We start from the raw sequence: 18,275 nt of genomic DNA on the forward strand, positions 1-18,275 counted from the left end.
CTATTGTGTACATACATTGCCATGTCTAATCACTCTTGTACTTTTTCTCATTTCTTAGGACTACTTGAAGTATTACATTGTTTGTACTCAACAACAAACTATATTTCTGTCAACTTGTAACTTTTCATCACTAATTATTATACAGTTAGCATTATTTATTATCAATGTTACATAAGTTATCAATCTATCACAACCCTTAACTACTATTGTAACACACTGTGATACTACCGTATTATTTTCTTACGGTATTTCAGTGTGGTTTCTATTTCAAAATTGGTAAATGATACATGTTGAATACAGGAAGTGCACAAACAAATTAGCAATTGATGTAAAACGCAAAGGGGCAAATAAGCTTTGCTTCTTCTTACTCTGTTTCGGACATGTGGAACATGTGCTAGTATTCCAATGTAACCTGTATGCAAGTTCAAAATAAAATTACACCATTACAATTACCTCCAATTATCTTCAACAGCACATCTTAACTGACCGAATTATTCAATATTCACCTTGTTCTTCTTGCTAGTGGGGGCAGGTGGTTTGATTAGCTTCTGCAGGATTCTCAGGCACATTAAAGTGATGTTTTCCACCACAACAGGCGTTTTGATGTTAACTGACATGAGGAACAGACTGAGGGCTGCGAGAGAAGCATACCATTAAGAACAAGACAGCTGAGCATAATGTAAACCGGTATCAAAAGCACTTGAAAACTTTTGCAATATGTAGATGCTTCAATGTAACATGATAGGGGGTTTTACCACATCGCAGACGTAACTCCCAGCATCCTCCCTCCTTTGAGATGGAGTCAGTCAGCAGCAACATTTCATATTGCAGATTACTGACCTGTAGCAAAAAATCCAAACACAATCTTGTTAAACTCAAGACAGAAGCACAGTGAAAAAATACAGAGCTGCAGGAAGACAAAAGAAAACATACCAGATCAGGATTGGCCCAGTGACCTTTGAGGGCTGCTGAAACCTTGGCAATGATGAGGTCATTCATCTGCTGAGTGGCTTCAGCGTGATCTCTGGGAAAGGGTATGAAAGGAATAATGTGCGGTTCCAATTTGCACAAAGGTAGTTGGAATGAATTTAAAGACACACTAAATGAAAATTTGCTACCACATAAGAATGAGAGCTGTACCTGGTAAGAAGACAGACAAGCTGGCGCACTTCTTCTCGCATAGCTGCTGTACCTCGCCGCAAGTTGTACTCAAACAGTTCGCGGATGAGCCCCTGGAGGACCAGAATCTGTCGGAGAGCTGGGTTCGTGGCCAGTGCCCGCAGCAGTGTGATACAATGGCCTGTGACTGCTGAGGCACATCCATAGCACTTAGTGGAGGAGGTGTGGCCACAGCCCAACACAGAGAGGGCGCGATACTGGCTGGCAGTGAAGGTCGGCTGGTGGCTGCTGCTGCTTCGGGATGACTTTGTGGCAGCCTCTCGCTGCTGCAGATCATACTCTAGTAGTTCTTTGCGAGATGCAAGCACTTTCTGCAGATAAAGTAGCAGATGTAAGCAGGGATAAAGACCCCAAACAAATGCTTCAATGCTTTAGAAGGTTACAAGTACTTTGTCTCTAACCTGTATTATCTTGGAGAGTTCATCAAATGATGTTTTACAGTCTCCGCTGTACTCTTGAGCCAGCTGCTGAATGTATCTGTTCACATTGGCAGAAGATGTACCAAGACCTGCAGCTGCTCCAGTGTCATCCTGTGACAATTTTGAGAAAATATCATTACAAAACACTGTCACATATGCTTTGACTCTTGCATCATCCCGTGTACAATGTAACTTACCTGTGGCTTTTCTGGTGCTGCCTCATTGACTTTAGACAAAAGGCTCTCCAGTTGGGGCCGATGACCCATCAGCTGATGGTAGACACGGTCAGCTTTTTCCAGTAGAGTGTTAATGTTTGTCACAGCCTGCAGGGAAAACATGAATGAACACACAAGTTTTAAAAATAAATACATAGTGTTAATGTGAGAAATCTCTCAAAATATGTGTGAATGAATAAGTGCTTACTTTTTTTCTGTCCTCCTCATTCTCAATAGGATCCACAGCACAGCAAGGTTTAGCATACAGCATGAAATCAAATCTCGCATATTTGCAGAAACCACAGGCATTGCACAGGAAGGGGTCCTTTTCATCGTAGTTGATTGATCTAGATCATCAAACATAACCACCCTTTTTAAATGCAACGTACCTTTTTCCTCAAAATTCAACATAGAAATCTGCTGCTCACCTGCACTTGTGGCACTGATAGACATTCTCACCACAGTTACCACACACACCCGGGTTGGCGGGCACAGAGGCACTGCAGCGTGGACACTGCAGCGTCTCAGTAGAGGCCTGGTAGTTCTCATAAAAATCAGAGAACTCAATCATCAAATTGGAAGCAACAATGGGTAAGGGCAGGTCAATTTTCACTTCCGTTTGACCTGGGGTCAGTTGTACTTTCTTGGCTTTATGCCAGCGAGCAGGCCTAAAAACAAGTAAGTACAATGAAGAGTTACATTCTGACCAAGTAATAAAACATTAGGGAATGAATCAATAGATATTTGGAATATACTTGTTCTTCAGCTCAACAATGGCTTGAACAGTCCTGTTGTTGTAGTACAGGTTGATGGTGCGGACCATTTTGGTACGTTTGAGGTCACCAATCTTCACAGTGACTTTGCTGATGGTATGGCTGCCAATGAGCTTGACAACCTGCTGTGTGGTGGTATAGCGGGTGTCCACTTTGATAGATGACAGCTTGATATTCTGGAGCAAAATCAGAAAATAATGTTAAGGATGTTTATGAATAATGACTTACAGTATTCCATGCTATTCAGCCTGTTTTACACATACCGAGAAGGGAACTTCAGGATTATTGCACACCAAGCAGGGGTCACTTTCCAGATAAAACCCATCAAACTCCACAAGACCTGACAGAGTGCTGTAGGAGGGGGCAACAATTAGTAGTGGACTCTACAATTATACGTCACAGTCTCAGTATAAAACATGGCTGGCTGATAAGGCTGCACGATTCTGCAAAAAATGTGAACCACAATTTTCTTGCTTAGAAATGAGATTGTGATTCTCTGGGATGATTTTTTAACATGCACATCATGTTCAGAGCCATGCGCTGTCACACTTTTCTTTAAAAAAATTATTATTATGGGCATGCCTGCAATGGGGGCTCTGTGGTGCAGAGCAGCCCATATTATTATTCCTCTTTGTGTTTAGCTATTATATCATCTTATTCGTCCACTTTTTGTGCACATAATGCAGAAAAAAACGTCAGTCACCCACATGTTACACTGCCGGATTTGTGTGGTTCGGGAGAAGAGCGGCATTTGTTTTTTGTAACATTTCGTTTAACCATGGCGACGGTATTAATGAAAGAAAAATAATTGGCCACTTGATTAAGTACACCCGTTCTATTTATGAAACACCAGAATTCCAGGAGAAACAGCAGGACAAGCCTACTTTTCAAAGAGTTGTTGCTCAGGCATACGGTCATGTAGAAACACGATTAATGTCTCATTTTGTTGACACACTTGTCTACGTTCTCTGTGGCTGAATAATTTTGGGGTAAAATGTTTGTTTTGGTTCTATCGTCATCAAAAGACAGTGAGTGGAAAAAAAACAGGATTTCAGGCAAAATGCCATTATTGTGTGGTGCGCACTCTAGATCAGGGGTGTCAAACTCGTGCCATGGAGGGCCGAGACACTGCAGATTTTCTTTCCAGCCAGTCACTAAAGCAGGTGATTTTAATGATCAACACCTTCAGTTTGGGGGAAGGAGCTCATCAATTAAATCACCTGCTGAAGAAACTGGTTGGAGAGAAAACCTGCAGCGTCTCGGCCCTCCAGGGCACGAGTTTGACACATGTGCCTTAGACCACCGCTCATAGTGGTCTTTTGGTGTCAATAGCACAAATCTTTTGGCCATAAGAAGCATTTGTTCAACATGAAGTTTCTTCCTACATTTCAATGATGAATGTGCCTAATGACTGTCAAAATGGCTGACACAAGGTACAGTTAATTACTTTACTTTTCTCAGCCCCTCCCTCCTAATACACTACACTAATCTTAGCATTGACATTTCCTTGGGGTTCTCCCAATAAATAAAAGTACTGTCTGCAGTGATGTGCCACCCCAATGATTTCCTTTCCCATCCGATACCAAGCTAAATCCATGCTGATATCCGCCATGCCGATTACAATACTTTGTGCAAATACATCTCATGTGTCTGGTAGATTTTAAAAGTAGTATCTTCCAAATGAAGCAGTGTGTGCAATCACCTCAAATGACTGAAGTATCAAAATATCAATATTTTTGATTTAATAATCCATTTAAGAGCATTAAGCTCTGGTATCAGAGGTGTCGTATTTGAGTATCGACCTGCACATTACTAGCTGTCTGCCTTGGTTCGGTACTGCTTGGCTAATTGCAAAATCACATATGACATAATGTAGACACTATAGGAGTGCCTTGGCACTTTCAGTACTTGGCGCTGTCTTGCTAGGTGCTAGCATGCGAGCTGTTAGCATTTTAGCGAATTTTCGCATGTCTCAATGCAAATACACGGCATGATGTGGGGACACTATTCTTTAAATAGAAAGGAATAGAAAAAAACAGAATCCTTCAAGTCAGAAAACCTGGCGTGCTCGCTCATTTCACAGTACATTCATACATGTAAGAAAGACAGGTCAAAAGAAAAGGCAATTAATTAATGTGATCGCTTATCCCAAGAGTTGACTCCACTGCCCTGGTTGGCGAGGCGAGCTGGAGTACATGGAGTGTGACGAGGAAGTGTTGGGCGTCATGCTAGCGACAGTATCACATGAGGCCTTGAGTAAAATTGCTGTTGTTTGTGATACCACTCAATATCTAAAATGTTAAAAAATAGCCATCATTTACAAATTATCGCATGTTTGTGTGAGTTGACATGGCGATTATTCTAACAATTTTTGTGCAGCCTTAACAGCTGATTGATTAAAACGTACTTGTAGATGTTGGAGTTTGGGTGGTTTGTCAGGATATGGTTTTGTGTTCGCAGAATTTCCACCGCCTTCTGAGAATACTCGTTTAGCTGGAAGAAAAGAAAACAAACCTGTGATAAGCTTGAATCACCAAAACTATGATGTTCTACTATTTTAAGGGTTTATTTGCTGAGTTACTAATAATGTGCTTGTGTTATAACACACAAAATAAAGTATTCCTAAATACGATTAAATGTATTACGTTACATGACAGGACAATAAACAAACCTTTTTCTCCGTCTGTGGGGTTTTGAGTGAAAAGTAACCGAGAAGATCAACAAACTGTGCAGCTTTGCGGCCATAAGCTGGGAGCTCTGGCCAGATGGCCCAGGTGAGTTCAAGCAACAGTTCCTGTTGAGATTTACTTGAATTCCTGAAGAGAAATGTATATTTTGGCAAGTTATTAGCTCAAATTATTTGATATTTAAGGAGAACTTCTGATTGTCATGATTATAATAATGCCTATATAGCATGTGTAAATATAGTCTTGTAAACTAAGCTCTATGCTATGTTAAAAGCATATGTAAAATAATTTTACTGAGAGCAGCTAAGCTGTCTGAGTAAATGAGTTTTTCCTACAGTACCTGTAGATATGTAATGCCAAGCAGTGGGCTTGCCAGCGCACAGCTGATGAGTTGGACTCCAGCAAGAAGCAGCGTAAAAACTGGATGAGTGTCTCCTTGTCAGCAAACTTATTGAGCTGACTGACCAGAGCCATGCACAACTGATCCTCCTGACTGCCAACTCCTTCACCTGTGATCAGTACACAGGAAAAATAACATTTCTGGAATCATGTGCTGTCATTTACCCATATCTCTGAAGCTTGTGTCATAGCCTCACCTTCTCTGTCCTTCTCCTTGTCCTCTTTTTTGCTCTTTTTACTGGATGACTTGCTCTGAGAGGACTGAGAAGATCCTCCCTGGCCGCTGCTTGATGAACCTCCAGAGACTGAGGATGAAGAGTTGGCCAGCACCTTGCTGCCACACAGGGCGCATGACAGCAATTGCAAAAGGACTGGGGAAACCCCCTCATCAACTAGGAAGCTGACCTGGAGCAGGAAGTACAAGACAGCTGGAAAAGAGAAAATAATAAATACGAGAGAGAACACTGACAAGTTTTTATACCTCCATTTACAAAAAGTGATCAGACTTACAGTCATCTTTCATACAAAACTTCTGCCAGTTGATTGTCCTCTGCGTGGCAATTTCAGCACAAGCTTTCAGGTGTTCCATCTGCATTGACAGAAAAAAAAAGTTAAAACCAAAAAGTGAAGAACTTTTTTTCCAATGTTACACATCCACAAAATCGAACTCACCAGGTTGATGAGGGTGTCATACTGTAGAGCTGAGCCAGAAGAAGCTGTAACAATGCCAGCTCTGAGAAAGATGCCTTGCTCCTCCAAAAGCTTTTTGATGCTGCGCACATGGGAGTCGAGTGTGTGCAGATCCCGCAACTGACGATATTTTTCCTTGGAGCCACAGATAAACAGCAACAGCTTTCTGACCTGCCTCCTGACAAACGGTGTTTGTTGGATCATCAGATACTGGAACAGAAAGAGAATAGGTGAGGTATTCTTCCAAAATAAAAACAAACAATAATAGCATCCCAAAGGCTTACTTCAGAGAGATAGTAGAACCAGGAATGGTCAAATACTGGAGGTGGGATGCGTGGGTTGGTGTCGGCAATCTTTTTGATCTGATATGGCAGCCGTAGCACCATTTCCGTGAGTAGCTGCGAGTAGGCTTCAAACACATCAGCAGCATGTCCCTATTGGCAGGAACAATGCAGTTAGTTCACATCTACATTTTATATTCATCAGTTTTCTAAATTTGAAGGAAGCAATTATTATATAGCAGTGCTTCCCAAACTTTTTACAGTCATATAACCCTTCAGACATGTGACCTGAAGCCATGTACCTCCTACTCATGCACACTTAAACATAGACCTTTTTTTTTTTCTTAACTTGAAATATTGAACAGAATTAATTTGTCAATTAATTTTACAGTAATTCGGTGTCAAAAATGTGTATTTTACATGGTCACATTTTGATAGTTTCACATAAGCACTAATAGGCAAGTAATCATCCTACATATCTTTTATTACAGTCTGATGTTGGCATCCTTCCGTTTGCACCGTGCGTGGACTGGAACACCAATATAAATGAAATCTTCAAGATGAAACACTTTTAATGCACAAAATAATCATCAAACTTTCTTAATTTGTTCATATGATGCACACAGAGCAATGAACAATTTCATGCTCTGACTACTTTCTGCTCCATTCTCCTTGCTCCGTGAGGCCTTCAGGCGCACTCACGATTAAGAGTGTCAGAAGCTAATTGTTTTTAATTTTTATTCACGTAACCCCCATTACCTAAGTAGTGGGGTACTTAAAAACGGCTTCACTACGTTATGAGATTTATATGTGAATGACAGTATTAAGTTGTTCATTGTTCTATGTGCGTTACTAAGTAAAAAATAAGTATGATGACATTGTGTATTAAAAGTGTTTCATCTTGAAGATTTTTCAAGATCATGTATTGTGTGCTAAATGAGAGCTGGTCTTCTTACCTGGTGCTGGCATTAATTAGTGTGTTTTCTGAGCCTGTCATTTGTTGACTGGTTGCACCGACGATGTTAGAAATAATGTTCTCTACTCAGGTGTTTCGTCACACTTTGTTCGGCAGTCCTTGAACACACCATGCGTGACGCAGATTGAGACTTACGTGTATGACTTTCTCCAACACTGCAGAGACAGATGTTTATTTTCTATTCTTTCACCTCAACCTTGTTCGCAAATGTTTATACTGTGTGTTCATGCTAATAATGTTTTATAATGCTAGCTCTGTGCTTCTGTGCATTTTCGCTTGGTGCATAGTCTCATGCTACATGTGCTCACATGTCCATTTGGCTCAGTAATAAGCCTCATATTGAACTAATTTCCTTATTGATTTCTGTACGTTGTGTGCCTTTGTTTTCAGAATTATTACATTTAAGTGTAACGTTAGTTGCATGATACTCATTATTTCCATGTTGTTGCAGACCGAAGCACAGCAAAAGAGCATAAAGGGGTATACGACTGCAAAGTTTGGGAACCACTGCCCTATTACAATTGGTGTACGCATATCCCACTTTGAGAACCTAGGCTATATAGTATACCTTGACATATTGTCGCAAGAAAAATGGGCTCATGTCTGGGGGAGAGGAGGCTGTGTGTGGGCGAAGGAGCTGACTGGTAGTCACAGGTTCTTCTTCACCCTGCTGGCTCTTCCAGAACTCCAACAGGGACTTAAGCACATGGAGACAGTATTCAATGGCACCGAGGCTGAGCAAGGCTGTCGCAGTAGCATTGGATATCAGTGAGGATGACTGGGAGAGAGAGGCACAATGAGCACACACATGAAGTATGAGCTACAAGGAGGATGAAGAAGTAATACGTTAACATAAAAATCATGTGTCCGCCATTACAGAACAATTTTGTACCTCAGAAGAGGATTTGGAGCCAGATTTTGTCCGAGACATGAAGACGCTGAGCAGTCTCATGATGACCAGGTGTACCTCATTAATAGGGCAGCGATCGTTCTTTCTTGCAACATCCTGTAGGCAGAAGCGGTAAGAATGTGTGAGACAAGGACATATCAAATGATTCCTCATGTAGAGACTGGTTACTTGGAGTGCGACGAAATATCGCACCCCCCCTCTGTCTTCTTTTCTTCTCTATCCCCTCTTGCGCCGGTCTGGCCACTCCAAATTTGCACAACAATAAGCATCAAATAAAGTGTAATATAATCTATATCATAAAGGAAGAGTGTCTTACACTTTTCCCTGGCAGAGCAAATTTGTTTAGCATGCAAGGGGATTTAGATCAACAATACCATCTGCCCCAATGGCTGGACTGGACAAAAAAGAAAAAAAATGTTTGTTGTATTGTGTTGTAATGACAGACTTTTAAAAGTTTATAAGCCGTCATGTTTTGCGGCTCCTTACAATTGTTTAGTAGGCGAGGGAGCAATATGGCTCTTTTGATAGTAAGGGTTGCCAACCCCTAGACTAGGTGGGCAAACTAGCTAGCTGCTGCCAATGAGGTAGTGTGACAGCCAGGCAGTGTGTAAACAAAGATGCCAGAAAAGTCGAATGACAAGGAAAGGTGAGTGATCACACACCCTGGCATCGATAGACTTTGCCAGTGACAGGCTGTCGTTAATTGACTCCCCATTTTACAGGTTATTTTTCATTCTCACGGTAATAGTTTACTTAGTTTTATTGTAGGGCTGTCAAAAATAACACGTTAAGGGCGGTAACTAATTTATTTCATTAATTACGTACATTTTTTTGTGTAAATAATGCATGCGCACTAGAGCAAGCACGCCTCTCTGTTAAGACGGCAGACGGATCCATTGTCATAAGCACGGTGGAGCACATAGCACAATGAAGCACAGTGGAGCGTCCCCACACAGTCTGCCTCTTATAACTTCATTGTGACCTGAACACATCCACAGCAGTACAATTCCAACACCATAAAATGTATGTATCTCCAACTCACACGCATCTCTAGTCCATTCATCCTGGGAACGACACTTCCTCATTCTCATTACAAGAACGCAAGATGGATTCACGGACACTCCAAACATCACAAAAACGGCTTTGTAATGCGTGTGTGCATGTGTAAATAAACAGGTTAGTAAAACATCAAGGGGATATTCCTTTCACTCACTTAACTCTTAATTCGGAAGTACAATTTGCAATTTAAAGGGGACCTACTGTATTATGCTTTTCCTCTTTTCTGACCTATAAATGTTGCTACAATGTTGTATTCTTGTGTTAAACGATGCCAAGGCGTCAGATAATGAGGTTTAGGGATTTGGAAGTGAGACCTGAAAGCAGTTTTGGACGGCTCTGCATGCTGTGTTTTAAACAGTTTTTTAACACCGAGTTCCATTGACGTCAATGCAACCCAGACGTCCTTATATGGACATGTCCAGGCAAACGCTGTTGGCCTGCCCGCTCCCCGCTCTGCTCTGTTTACCGTGTTAGCACGTATGGCTCCCAGGAAATGTTTGTCCGGGTGTGATCTAAAGAGGCAAGCATCAGGCAAAAGTGGTTCCCGGCCAGCAAGATAAAAATATTCTCATCTGTCAATGCCACTTCACACGGGACTGTTTTTGTGAACATTGGCCAATACAAGGCTGGACTATCTACCAAACTGTTGCTGAAGTCTGACGCCTTTCCAACGTTACTTGGTCGTGATGTAGAGTTAGGAGAGCAAGCTGTAAGTAACAATTTATTAGTGTCCTAACTGTTTATTTTGTATAAGTAATCGGACAAAAGGGGGCTCTGCAGCTGTCCGGAAGTCCTTGGGAGCACTTGGGAATGTGACCAACTACAGCAGAATGTGCTCGGCAGGAGGCGTAGCTGGAGGAGGGCGGGGGGTGGAGTAAATTACACAGACCTATTGGGCGGGAGGCAGGAAACACTGCAGGAAGTTGTGCACTGTCTGGAAGATCTAGAAAGCTTTCTGTGCATGTTATTATGTGTAGCTGCTCTGTAAGATTAAAAACAGTTATTAATCTGGTTAAAAATGTTTTAATCATTTGACAAAATCATTTTACTGTCAATATTGTCCTCATGCTGCTCAAACCTTACCCTCTTTCCGGTGATTATGTCATTACTACTATACTACACTCAACATTTTTGTTGTGCTTCTACTTAATAGATTTGATCTACTTGAACAACATGAGATGTGTTTTCTGAATACGTTTGAAATAGTGTCACTGTTAGACAACTAAAATAAAATACTGTTTACAGTTATATAGCACAAAAACAGTATCATTGTTTTTGCACTATTGTAGTTTGTATTCTGGTTAAATTATGCTGCAAATATAAACTATGATTTTTTTCTTTTGTTTGTTTTTGTTTTACCCTATCGCCGTATCAAGATATTATCATTAACGTGAGCCATGTATCATGAATTGTATTGTATCGTGAGGTACCGTGACATTCCCAGCCCTAGTGGTTACCTTCTTGTGCATGCACAGCTCAGCAATAAGCTGTGCAAGCAGGTCATCCAAGGCACCTTTATCCTTTTCGTCCTCCCCGTCAAGATCAGAAGTCAGCATAAGGATCACTTGCATGTAAGGGATGGCTTGAACTCCACCGACATTGTGGAGCTGGGAAAGGTTCTGCAGCAGGCGCTCTAGTAGCATCAGACGAACCATGTGAAGCCTAATCACAAATACAAAATTGTAGTACAAATCACATTTTTCCTTTGCAAACAAGTTGACCAGCTTAAACCAGAGCCTTCAGATTTGACCTGTTGCTTGTGTGGATGTCTCCCTCAGTCTCTCCTTCTCCCTCTGAGCCTTCACCTTCCTGGTGTGCTGTGGTGGTGCTAATGGCTCCGGTGCTAGAGCTCACACTGCCTGGACCTGCAGGATGGCCTTCTACTGTTGTGTCCCCATATGCACTACTGCGTCCTGACACTGTGTCAAGAAGAGTAGGCCCAGTTTATTGGTGAAGTAGTAGTATTTCGAGTAGTGATTGGGTGTCTGTAGTTTGCCCTGCAATCACCCACCACTGTGCTCCCCTGCAACAGAGTCGATTGCAGAACCTCCACTCTCTGAGCCCACACTGCCACCGTGCTCAGCTGGGGAGGTCCGCAGTGTTGAGCCATCAGTAGCAGCTGTACTGCCCTCGTCATCAGATGCCGGGGCTGAAATCATAGCAATAGCTGTAACAGTAAATACAATGCAGCCATCTGTCCAGGGCGCATGACCTTAATTTATACCTTATTTTAGAAAGATGTGATGAAATGCGTCTCTAAATACATCATGTTTTTTCTTATTTTTCTGAGGAAACAACTCTTGTGGCTTACTCAAAAGTGAAAGGAAACTCATGAGTGCTAGCCCCATCAATCAACATTTTCTTTGTGGCCTCATTACCTGATGCAGTGGTGTCTGATAGCGTTCCAGCATCCAGTGACGAGGAGCTTGGGGCTTGACCCGACAAGCCAAGGCTTTGAAGGCCAAGGGCACTGCTGCTACTCCCTGACAATATTGCATATAAAATACTCATCAACAACATACACACACGACTGTTTAATCACTACTCAATACTTATTACGCATGTTTACACATGTCGTATTACCGCCTCTAGAACACACCGCCACAATTAAATAGCAGACCTGTGGGAAACACTGATGTATGTCTTTTTTATTTTTATTTTATTTTTTTTAACTGACCTTGCTGATCTTGCTGCAGGCTGAGAGCGATGGCTAGCTCAACCATAGTTTCATCGTCTGCATCAGGAGGGATGTCCAGCATAGGCGGGAAACCCTCTGCTCCAGCCAGCAATGCTTCCAGGGGAGATGGATTTCCATTGTTCACATTCTCTGGTGTCTCCAGGACCATGGACTCTGACTGCAGCACAAATAACCATGGGCTATAACTCATTTGTGAACTATATGATGATGCTGTGTTTTAAGCCCATTTATGCTCACCACCATTTCAAAGTCACCATGGTCCACTTCATTCTGCTCCTGACTATCCGGTCTAACCTCCTCTATACCATTGAGCACTGATGACTGCATTTTGTCTTCCGCATCATCGTCGTCATCATCATCCTTGTCTCCTGATAAAGAAATAAACCCACTAAGTCTAAAGGAACTCAATCTTTTTCTGCCTGTGTGTGCAGGGAGTCATTGTGTGAAGGCTAAGCTCAATACCTATGGGTGTGTTAGATCGTGGGGGAGACGGAAGGGTTACATGGCGGCGCTTGTTTCTCGGTCGAAGCACTCTGATCAATGCCTGCTTACAAGCGAAGCTCACTGCTGTGTCCTGAAATAAAATCCATTCCGAGTATTTTTTTTTAACTAGATTAATATCATAAAACAAATCATCTCTTTTTGTAATGTAAGGAAAACCATTTGTATCAATGAGGCTACACGGCAACAATCAGAAGATGGCGTATTTACAAATGGCCAGTTATTTTTTTACATTTACAATTACCAATTTAAGTATTCGTAAAATTACTTTGCCAAGAAATAGGAATAATTCAAACAGTAATACTAATTTTAAACTAATATTGATTGCATAGTACTTACAGGTACTTAGTACTTAGGTACATAGTACTTAGTACTTACAGGGCAGAGTAACATTTGCATGTAGATTTTGGAGGCCACATTGATGTAATCCAGCTCACAGGTGCAGTATGCATGTATAATGTCAACCAGGGCATTTACAGTTGCCTCCACATGAGTTAATCCTGCAAAAGACAAACATCCCTACATTGGACATACTGTCGTCATCTTAAATACTACGATAAAACATGAGTGCTTGCACATACCAGGCAGGCAAGCAGGAGCGAGAAAGGCATTCTTGGGTTTCAGGGAATGCAGCTTCCAAAAGTTATTCATCAGCTGTGAGATAAAATTTTGGCTTTCGCCTTCCACCTGTTTGTGCCCATCTTCTATTGATTCTGGATTTATGAGGCAAATTTTTTTTTTTAATTAAATTCAGTTTAGAGCATTATCTACAGTACGTAGCAACCTCTTACCGGAATCATGGTGAAGTAGCTTTGATTCTGTAAAATGCACCAAGTTGTTGGGCCTCATGATTGCAATAGAGCGGGCGGTTATCACAAGCCTCTGGAAGACATCAGGGTCGAGTTCTTTACCCTCACGACTGCAGCTGTACAGACATTGCACTGCGTTGCTCAGCAGGGACTGGTCCTGAAGAGGGGACATAACTTAGTTTCTCAGGCATAATTCTATCATATACAGTACAAAAACGTACTGTATATGATACATAGATACGAAGATAGATAGTTTACCTTGTGGTTGTGGTAGGCAGTGCGACTGGTGTGCAAGCTGGCAAGAAGTCCCTTAGTCTGCTGCTGCACACCTGCTGGAGTTGGCATGGACAGGAGTAGAGTGGCCAGTTCCAGTGCAGCAGCCTTGTTCTTCTCCTATATTAAATTAAATATTAATATTGATTCATAAAGAATCAGCAAGTGTAATTCAAATGTTTTTATTGAGTATCACCTTTTCATTTGAGGAACCAACAGCAAAGCAACTTTCCAGAGCTTCAAGAGCACTGACCACCAACCTGCAATGTAGAGAGTGAAAGTCAAATGATTTATCGGTAACCGAGAGTAACCAAAGTAGTAAGTGCAAAAGTCAAACTACTCTAGTCTGTTGTCAGGAAAAAAAGATGGTGCATGGCATGTTCATAAGTCTCAGGCATGGACACACAAACAGGCACACATGCACAAAACGAGCAGAGAAAGGGCAGTTACTAACCGGTCCAGGGTCGATAAGGACTCAGTTTCACAACTTTTTATTGAATATTTGGGAGCAAAAGAAAAAAGAACAAAAAAAGTGTGAGGATCACAGAAAGAAACAAGTGAAATTAAATGACTCTGCTAAAACACAAATGAGACACATGCAAGAAAGATGATTTTGCTGTAGCCATGCACTAATTACTCCAAATACAACCCAACCACCATTAATTGAAAACAACTGCAGCTAAAAAGGTTAGACTCATGGAATAAGAAATGACTAATATACACATTGAATATATATTGTATATACCGACATTAGCAGACAGGAATAGCAGCAAAATACAATTTGATCAAATCATGAAAGCCATGGCATTACTTAATATTTACAACATTTCGTGATGGATACTGCAAGTGCCTATTCATTTTATGTGTACATGTGTATTTATAGGCTTGATATTGCAGTATGGTTATTTATTGGCCCTATCTTGAGACCCATCAATACCATGACCTATATAAAAAAAATATGTGGAAAGTCATACCTCTCCAACACAGTGCCACTGGTGGTGGTTGGTGTAGCAATGTCGCCATCAGAAGAGCCGTTGCCCTGGTTGAGGTTGGGACTGCAAACATTGTTAACCGAGGCTGAGGAGAAGTCCTCTGGTGGATCCTCAGGCCAACCAAACTGCTCTTTTGTTTTTCCGTAGATCTTGATTGAATCCAGCATGGTGACTCCAGCTGGGTCAACGGATGCTCCAACTTACATGAAAAAAGGAAGTTGGAAATACAGGAAAGGTTTGGTGCATAATAAAATGCATGCATATTGTATCCTTGTTCAACAAGGTCACAAAATGTGGACCACTGTTTCAACAATGGCTAAATTTCTACAAGTTTAAATACATTGTGTAAATCTTGCACTTACTGAAGATTGACAGCTTCTTGTCAGCCTGTAGCGCCTCCTCTCTGGTGAAAGGGAAGTCAAACCAGCGTGCCCTCGTCAGATTTATCTGCATTGTACGGCCAAAGACCTCCACATAAGAGGGAGCCCTTTCAATGGCCTGAGTGCCCACTTGCACCCGCATGCCTGTCATCACCATTGAGCTGTTGTTGTTGACTGCTTCCACGGTGAATCCCCCAGGCTAGAAGCAAAGCACACAATTTCATTTTGTGTATTTCAACTGTATGTGTGCAAATTGCAAATTAAGAAAAACAATGTGGATATTGTATGATAAAAAACAAAAAGAGCCTACCTTGGTATTTGCCACATACATCCCAGTAGAGTTGAGTCTGTGTTTGATCTGCTGTCCGTTGTAGACTTGCAGCAAATCATTGCCACCAAACTCCACCTCTGTCAGCTGCTGGTTGTGTTCGAAAAAGTCTACTGGGAATGTCACCTGACTGGAGGTTCGGGTTGCTAAAGACAGATTAAAAATTAAAAATTAAATTCCCAAAGTTGATTTCAGTTCAACGATCAACGCATGGTTGTAGGTAAACAGAATGGAACCGTCCAGATGATTTTGAAAATTAAAACACATGAGAAAACATTAAAAAATTAGTATTTAGAGATTATCCTGCCATATTATAATCGTTGTTTGCTCCTATATTATGAGCATGTATCACATAAACGTGAATGTTTTACTTCGCATCCAACTCACCAGTAGCAGCAGCTTTGCGCTTGCGGACTGGCTTCATGATATTGATGCCACAGCTAGGCTGTAGTGAAGGCTGGAGCCAATAGGAAGTGTTGTCTACATTGGCCATGTAGATTCGCAGGCTTCCGTCCTCACAGAGAAGGATCATGGTTGTGCGCTGTTGCTCATTACTGGCAGTATGTCGAATTGCTACCATATCTTGAATCTGGATGAAGAGGAAAAAATCATGCATTAGGAAATAAGTTATGGAGCCATTACGTTGCAATACAGACAGAAAAATGATTCTTATCTATATGCAAATAGCACATTATATAGTAATATTGCTGTTTTATTTAATATTTTCCTATTGGCTGACTTAACAACTTTACCTTAGCTTTGGCTGGCAAAGTTTTAATTTCCTGAATGAGGAAGGTGTCAGGCTTAACCATAATAACCAGTGGTATGCCTGTTGTCTGCTGCACACAGCATACCAGCCCTGGGTGGTTCATGACCTCAGACCACTGGCAAAGTGCTGGTGACATTTTACTGCTGCTGCCATTGGAGCTGAAAAAGGCAGGAAAAAGATGTCAATTCCATTCACCTATCTATAAAAAACATAATAATTGGGTGAAATGGAGAAAAAAAACTTTACCCTTTGACATTGATGGGGAATAGTCGCTGTACATCAGTGGTACTTCGACTCACTGTGGCAGCAAAAGACTTTCCTTGGCTGTAGCTGAAGAAAAGCATCTGGAGCACATGGGAGTAATAGACAGACACCCCACCTCCAGCAACCTGACCATTGCTATCCTAAATGTATAACAAATAGAATCAATCTCAGAAAGTTCAAGTTTGACCTTAACAAGAAACAGTATATTTGTTGATATACTGTAAATAAAGCCGCTCCGGTATATAAGCCACACCTACTCAATTTAGAGGAAAAAAAAACATAAAATGGCACACAAGAGTCCGTGAGGACGAGGCAGCTCTTTATTTGACGGGGGCCAATCATGAGCTATGAAAAAGCTTGTCAAGCCATTGGAAATTGCAGGAGGTCATTATGTAACAGTCTGACTCACTGTGTCATCTTACAAAGAACACTAAACTCATCACACAGAAACTTAACACTCAAAAGGTATACCTAATAAATATACAAACCAGTACCAATACGAGTTTAAAACGGAAAAAAACAACTATTTTAAAGTTTTACCATAAAGCATTGCATCTGAGCAAAACATTTAATTGAAGGACAAGCGGCATAGAAAATGGATAGATGGATGGATGGCACTGCAATGCTGCCTCTGTCCACCAGAGGAGCCCTGAGGGAGGTTGATATTATTGCAGCGCCCCGGCAAACACCACAATGCACTATGGGAAAATTTTAAAAGTTTTTTTTTTCATTTTACACAGAAATTGGTAATTGTATATTTACTAGGTATACCTTTTGAGTGTTAAGTTGCTGTTTGATGGGCTTAGTGATTTTTGTAAGATGACACAGTTGAGTCAGACTGTTATTTTGCGTAATGATCTCTTGCGATTTCCAATGGGTTGACAAGCTCGTCATGAGTGCACTGATAGCTTGTGATTGGCTCCTGCCAGAGAAAGCGGTACCGTTTCCTCACTGACTCGCGAGCGGCACAGCATTTAAACAATTTGTAGTAGTTCTGAAGTAAAGGAGATGACAGAATTAGAGATTAGAATTTAGCCAAAAATTTGCTTATAATACCGTAAATTATGGTATTTAGAGTAGAATATGACGATACAGATTATTTTTTTGGAGCAATTCTGTGTCTCAGGGATGCACCCCGCTTACCTTCAAGTCTTCATGGTTTATCTCTAACACGTTCGTGACATAGAAAGGGCCATGTTGAGCACTGCTGGATTCATCCATAACTTGGGTGTACATGTAACCAGCTGAAGACATGATAACAATGATGTTCTTTCCCTCTTCATTGAAAAGGAACGTAGCATCACGGATCTTGGAACTTGGTAGAAGGAAGTAGTACATGGGACTCAGTGCATCCACTGATAAGTCGTAAATCTGTTCACAAAGGGAGATAGATGAAAGTGAAGAAAACAGTTAAGTAAATCTATTTTCCTAACACATACCTTAACAAAGTCAGCAGTGATGATTGCTAGCTCTGTTTGTGAGCCTGGCAACCAAATGGCTTTGATAATGAAGTTGCCTGTAGCAAGTTGTGGGTGCAGCACCAGATGGTCTGACACAGAGCCTGTGCTGCTAAACGTCAGCACATGGCAGTCCTGCAAAATAAGATAGCACAAAAGACACAAATACAAAAACCTGGTTACGTTTCGTTCTTTAGCGTTTACCTAAAATATAAA

At 41.3% G+C, this 18,275-nt stretch overlaps 1 protein-coding gene across 9 annotated transcripts in view; it reads right to left on the bottom strand.

Moving 5' to 3' along the window:
* ubr4 (ubiquitin protein ligase E3 component n-recognin 4) overlaps positions 1-18,275 on the bottom strand; it is a 54,962-nt gene that overhangs the window by 12,135 nt on the left and 24,552 nt on the right. For 5 of the 9 annotated variants that reach the window (XM_054775115.1, XM_054775099.1, XM_054775066.1 and 2 more), the window contains 40 exons: positions 18,042-18,194; positions 17,746-17,973; positions 16,585-16,742; positions 16,322-16,496; positions 15,957-16,158; positions 15,552-15,715; positions 15,224-15,440; positions 14,844-15,060; positions 14,324-14,356; positions 14,066-14,129; positions 13,855-13,989; positions 13,579-13,753; positions 13,369-13,500; positions 13,166-13,287; positions 12,749-12,860; positions 12,524-12,654; positions 12,266-12,443; positions 11,967-12,071; positions 11,600-11,737; positions 11,339-11,507; positions 11,046-11,250; positions 8,512-8,625; positions 8,188-8,397; positions 6,647-6,796; positions 6,345-6,572; positions 6,183-6,261; positions 5,870-6,100; positions 5,614-5,782; positions 5,258-5,402; positions 4,994-5,079; positions 2,850-2,937; positions 2,569-2,762; positions 2,242-2,481; positions 2,022-2,160; positions 1,796-1,921; positions 1,581-1,709; positions 1,141-1,490; positions 934-1,024; positions 756-840; positions 507-634 (listed from right to left, as the gene is read on the bottom strand). In XM_054775115.1, the coding sequence (XP_054631090.1) occupies positions 507-634; positions 756-840; positions 934-1,024; positions 1,141-1,490; positions 1,581-1,709; positions 1,796-1,921; positions 2,022-2,160; positions 2,242-2,481; positions 2,569-2,762; positions 2,850-2,937; positions 4,994-5,079; positions 5,258-5,402; positions 5,614-5,782; positions 5,870-6,100; positions 6,183-6,261; positions 6,345-6,572; positions 6,647-6,796; positions 8,188-8,397; positions 8,512-8,625; positions 11,046-11,250; positions 11,339-11,507; positions 11,600-11,737; positions 11,967-12,071; positions 12,266-12,443; positions 12,524-12,654; positions 12,749-12,860; positions 13,166-13,287; positions 13,369-13,500; positions 13,579-13,753; positions 13,855-13,989; positions 14,066-14,129; positions 14,324-14,356; positions 14,844-15,060; positions 15,224-15,440; positions 15,552-15,715; positions 15,957-16,158; positions 16,322-16,496; positions 16,585-16,742; positions 17,746-17,973; positions 18,042-18,194 (6,195 nt within the window). The remainder of the gene's footprint in view (positions 1-506; positions 635-755; positions 841-933; positions 1,025-1,140; positions 1,491-1,580; positions 1,710-1,795; positions 1,922-2,021; positions 2,161-2,241; positions 2,482-2,568; positions 2,763-2,849; positions 2,938-4,993; positions 5,080-5,257; positions 5,403-5,613; positions 5,783-5,869; positions 6,101-6,182; positions 6,262-6,344; positions 6,573-6,646; positions 6,797-8,187; positions 8,398-8,511; positions 8,626-11,045; positions 11,251-11,338; positions 11,508-11,599; positions 11,738-11,966; positions 12,072-12,265; positions 12,444-12,523; positions 12,655-12,748; positions 12,861-13,165; positions 13,288-13,368; positions 13,501-13,578; positions 13,754-13,854; positions 13,990-14,065; positions 14,130-14,323; positions 14,357-14,843; positions 15,061-15,223; positions 15,441-15,551; positions 15,716-15,956; positions 16,159-16,321; positions 16,497-16,584; positions 16,743-17,745; positions 17,974-18,041; positions 18,195-18,275) is intronic. The other 4 variants (XM_054775125.1, XM_054775089.1, XM_054775081.1 and 1 more) reach the window with 3 other exon arrangements.

This window comes from Dunckerocampus dactyliophorus, chromosome 1 (assembly GCF_027744805.1).
Source record: "Dunckerocampus dactyliophorus isolate RoL2022-P2 chromosome 1, RoL_Ddac_1.1, whole genome shotgun sequence".
Classification (NCBI taxonomy): domain Eukaryota; kingdom Metazoa; phylum Chordata; class Actinopteri; order Syngnathiformes; family Syngnathidae; genus Dunckerocampus; species Dunckerocampus dactyliophorus.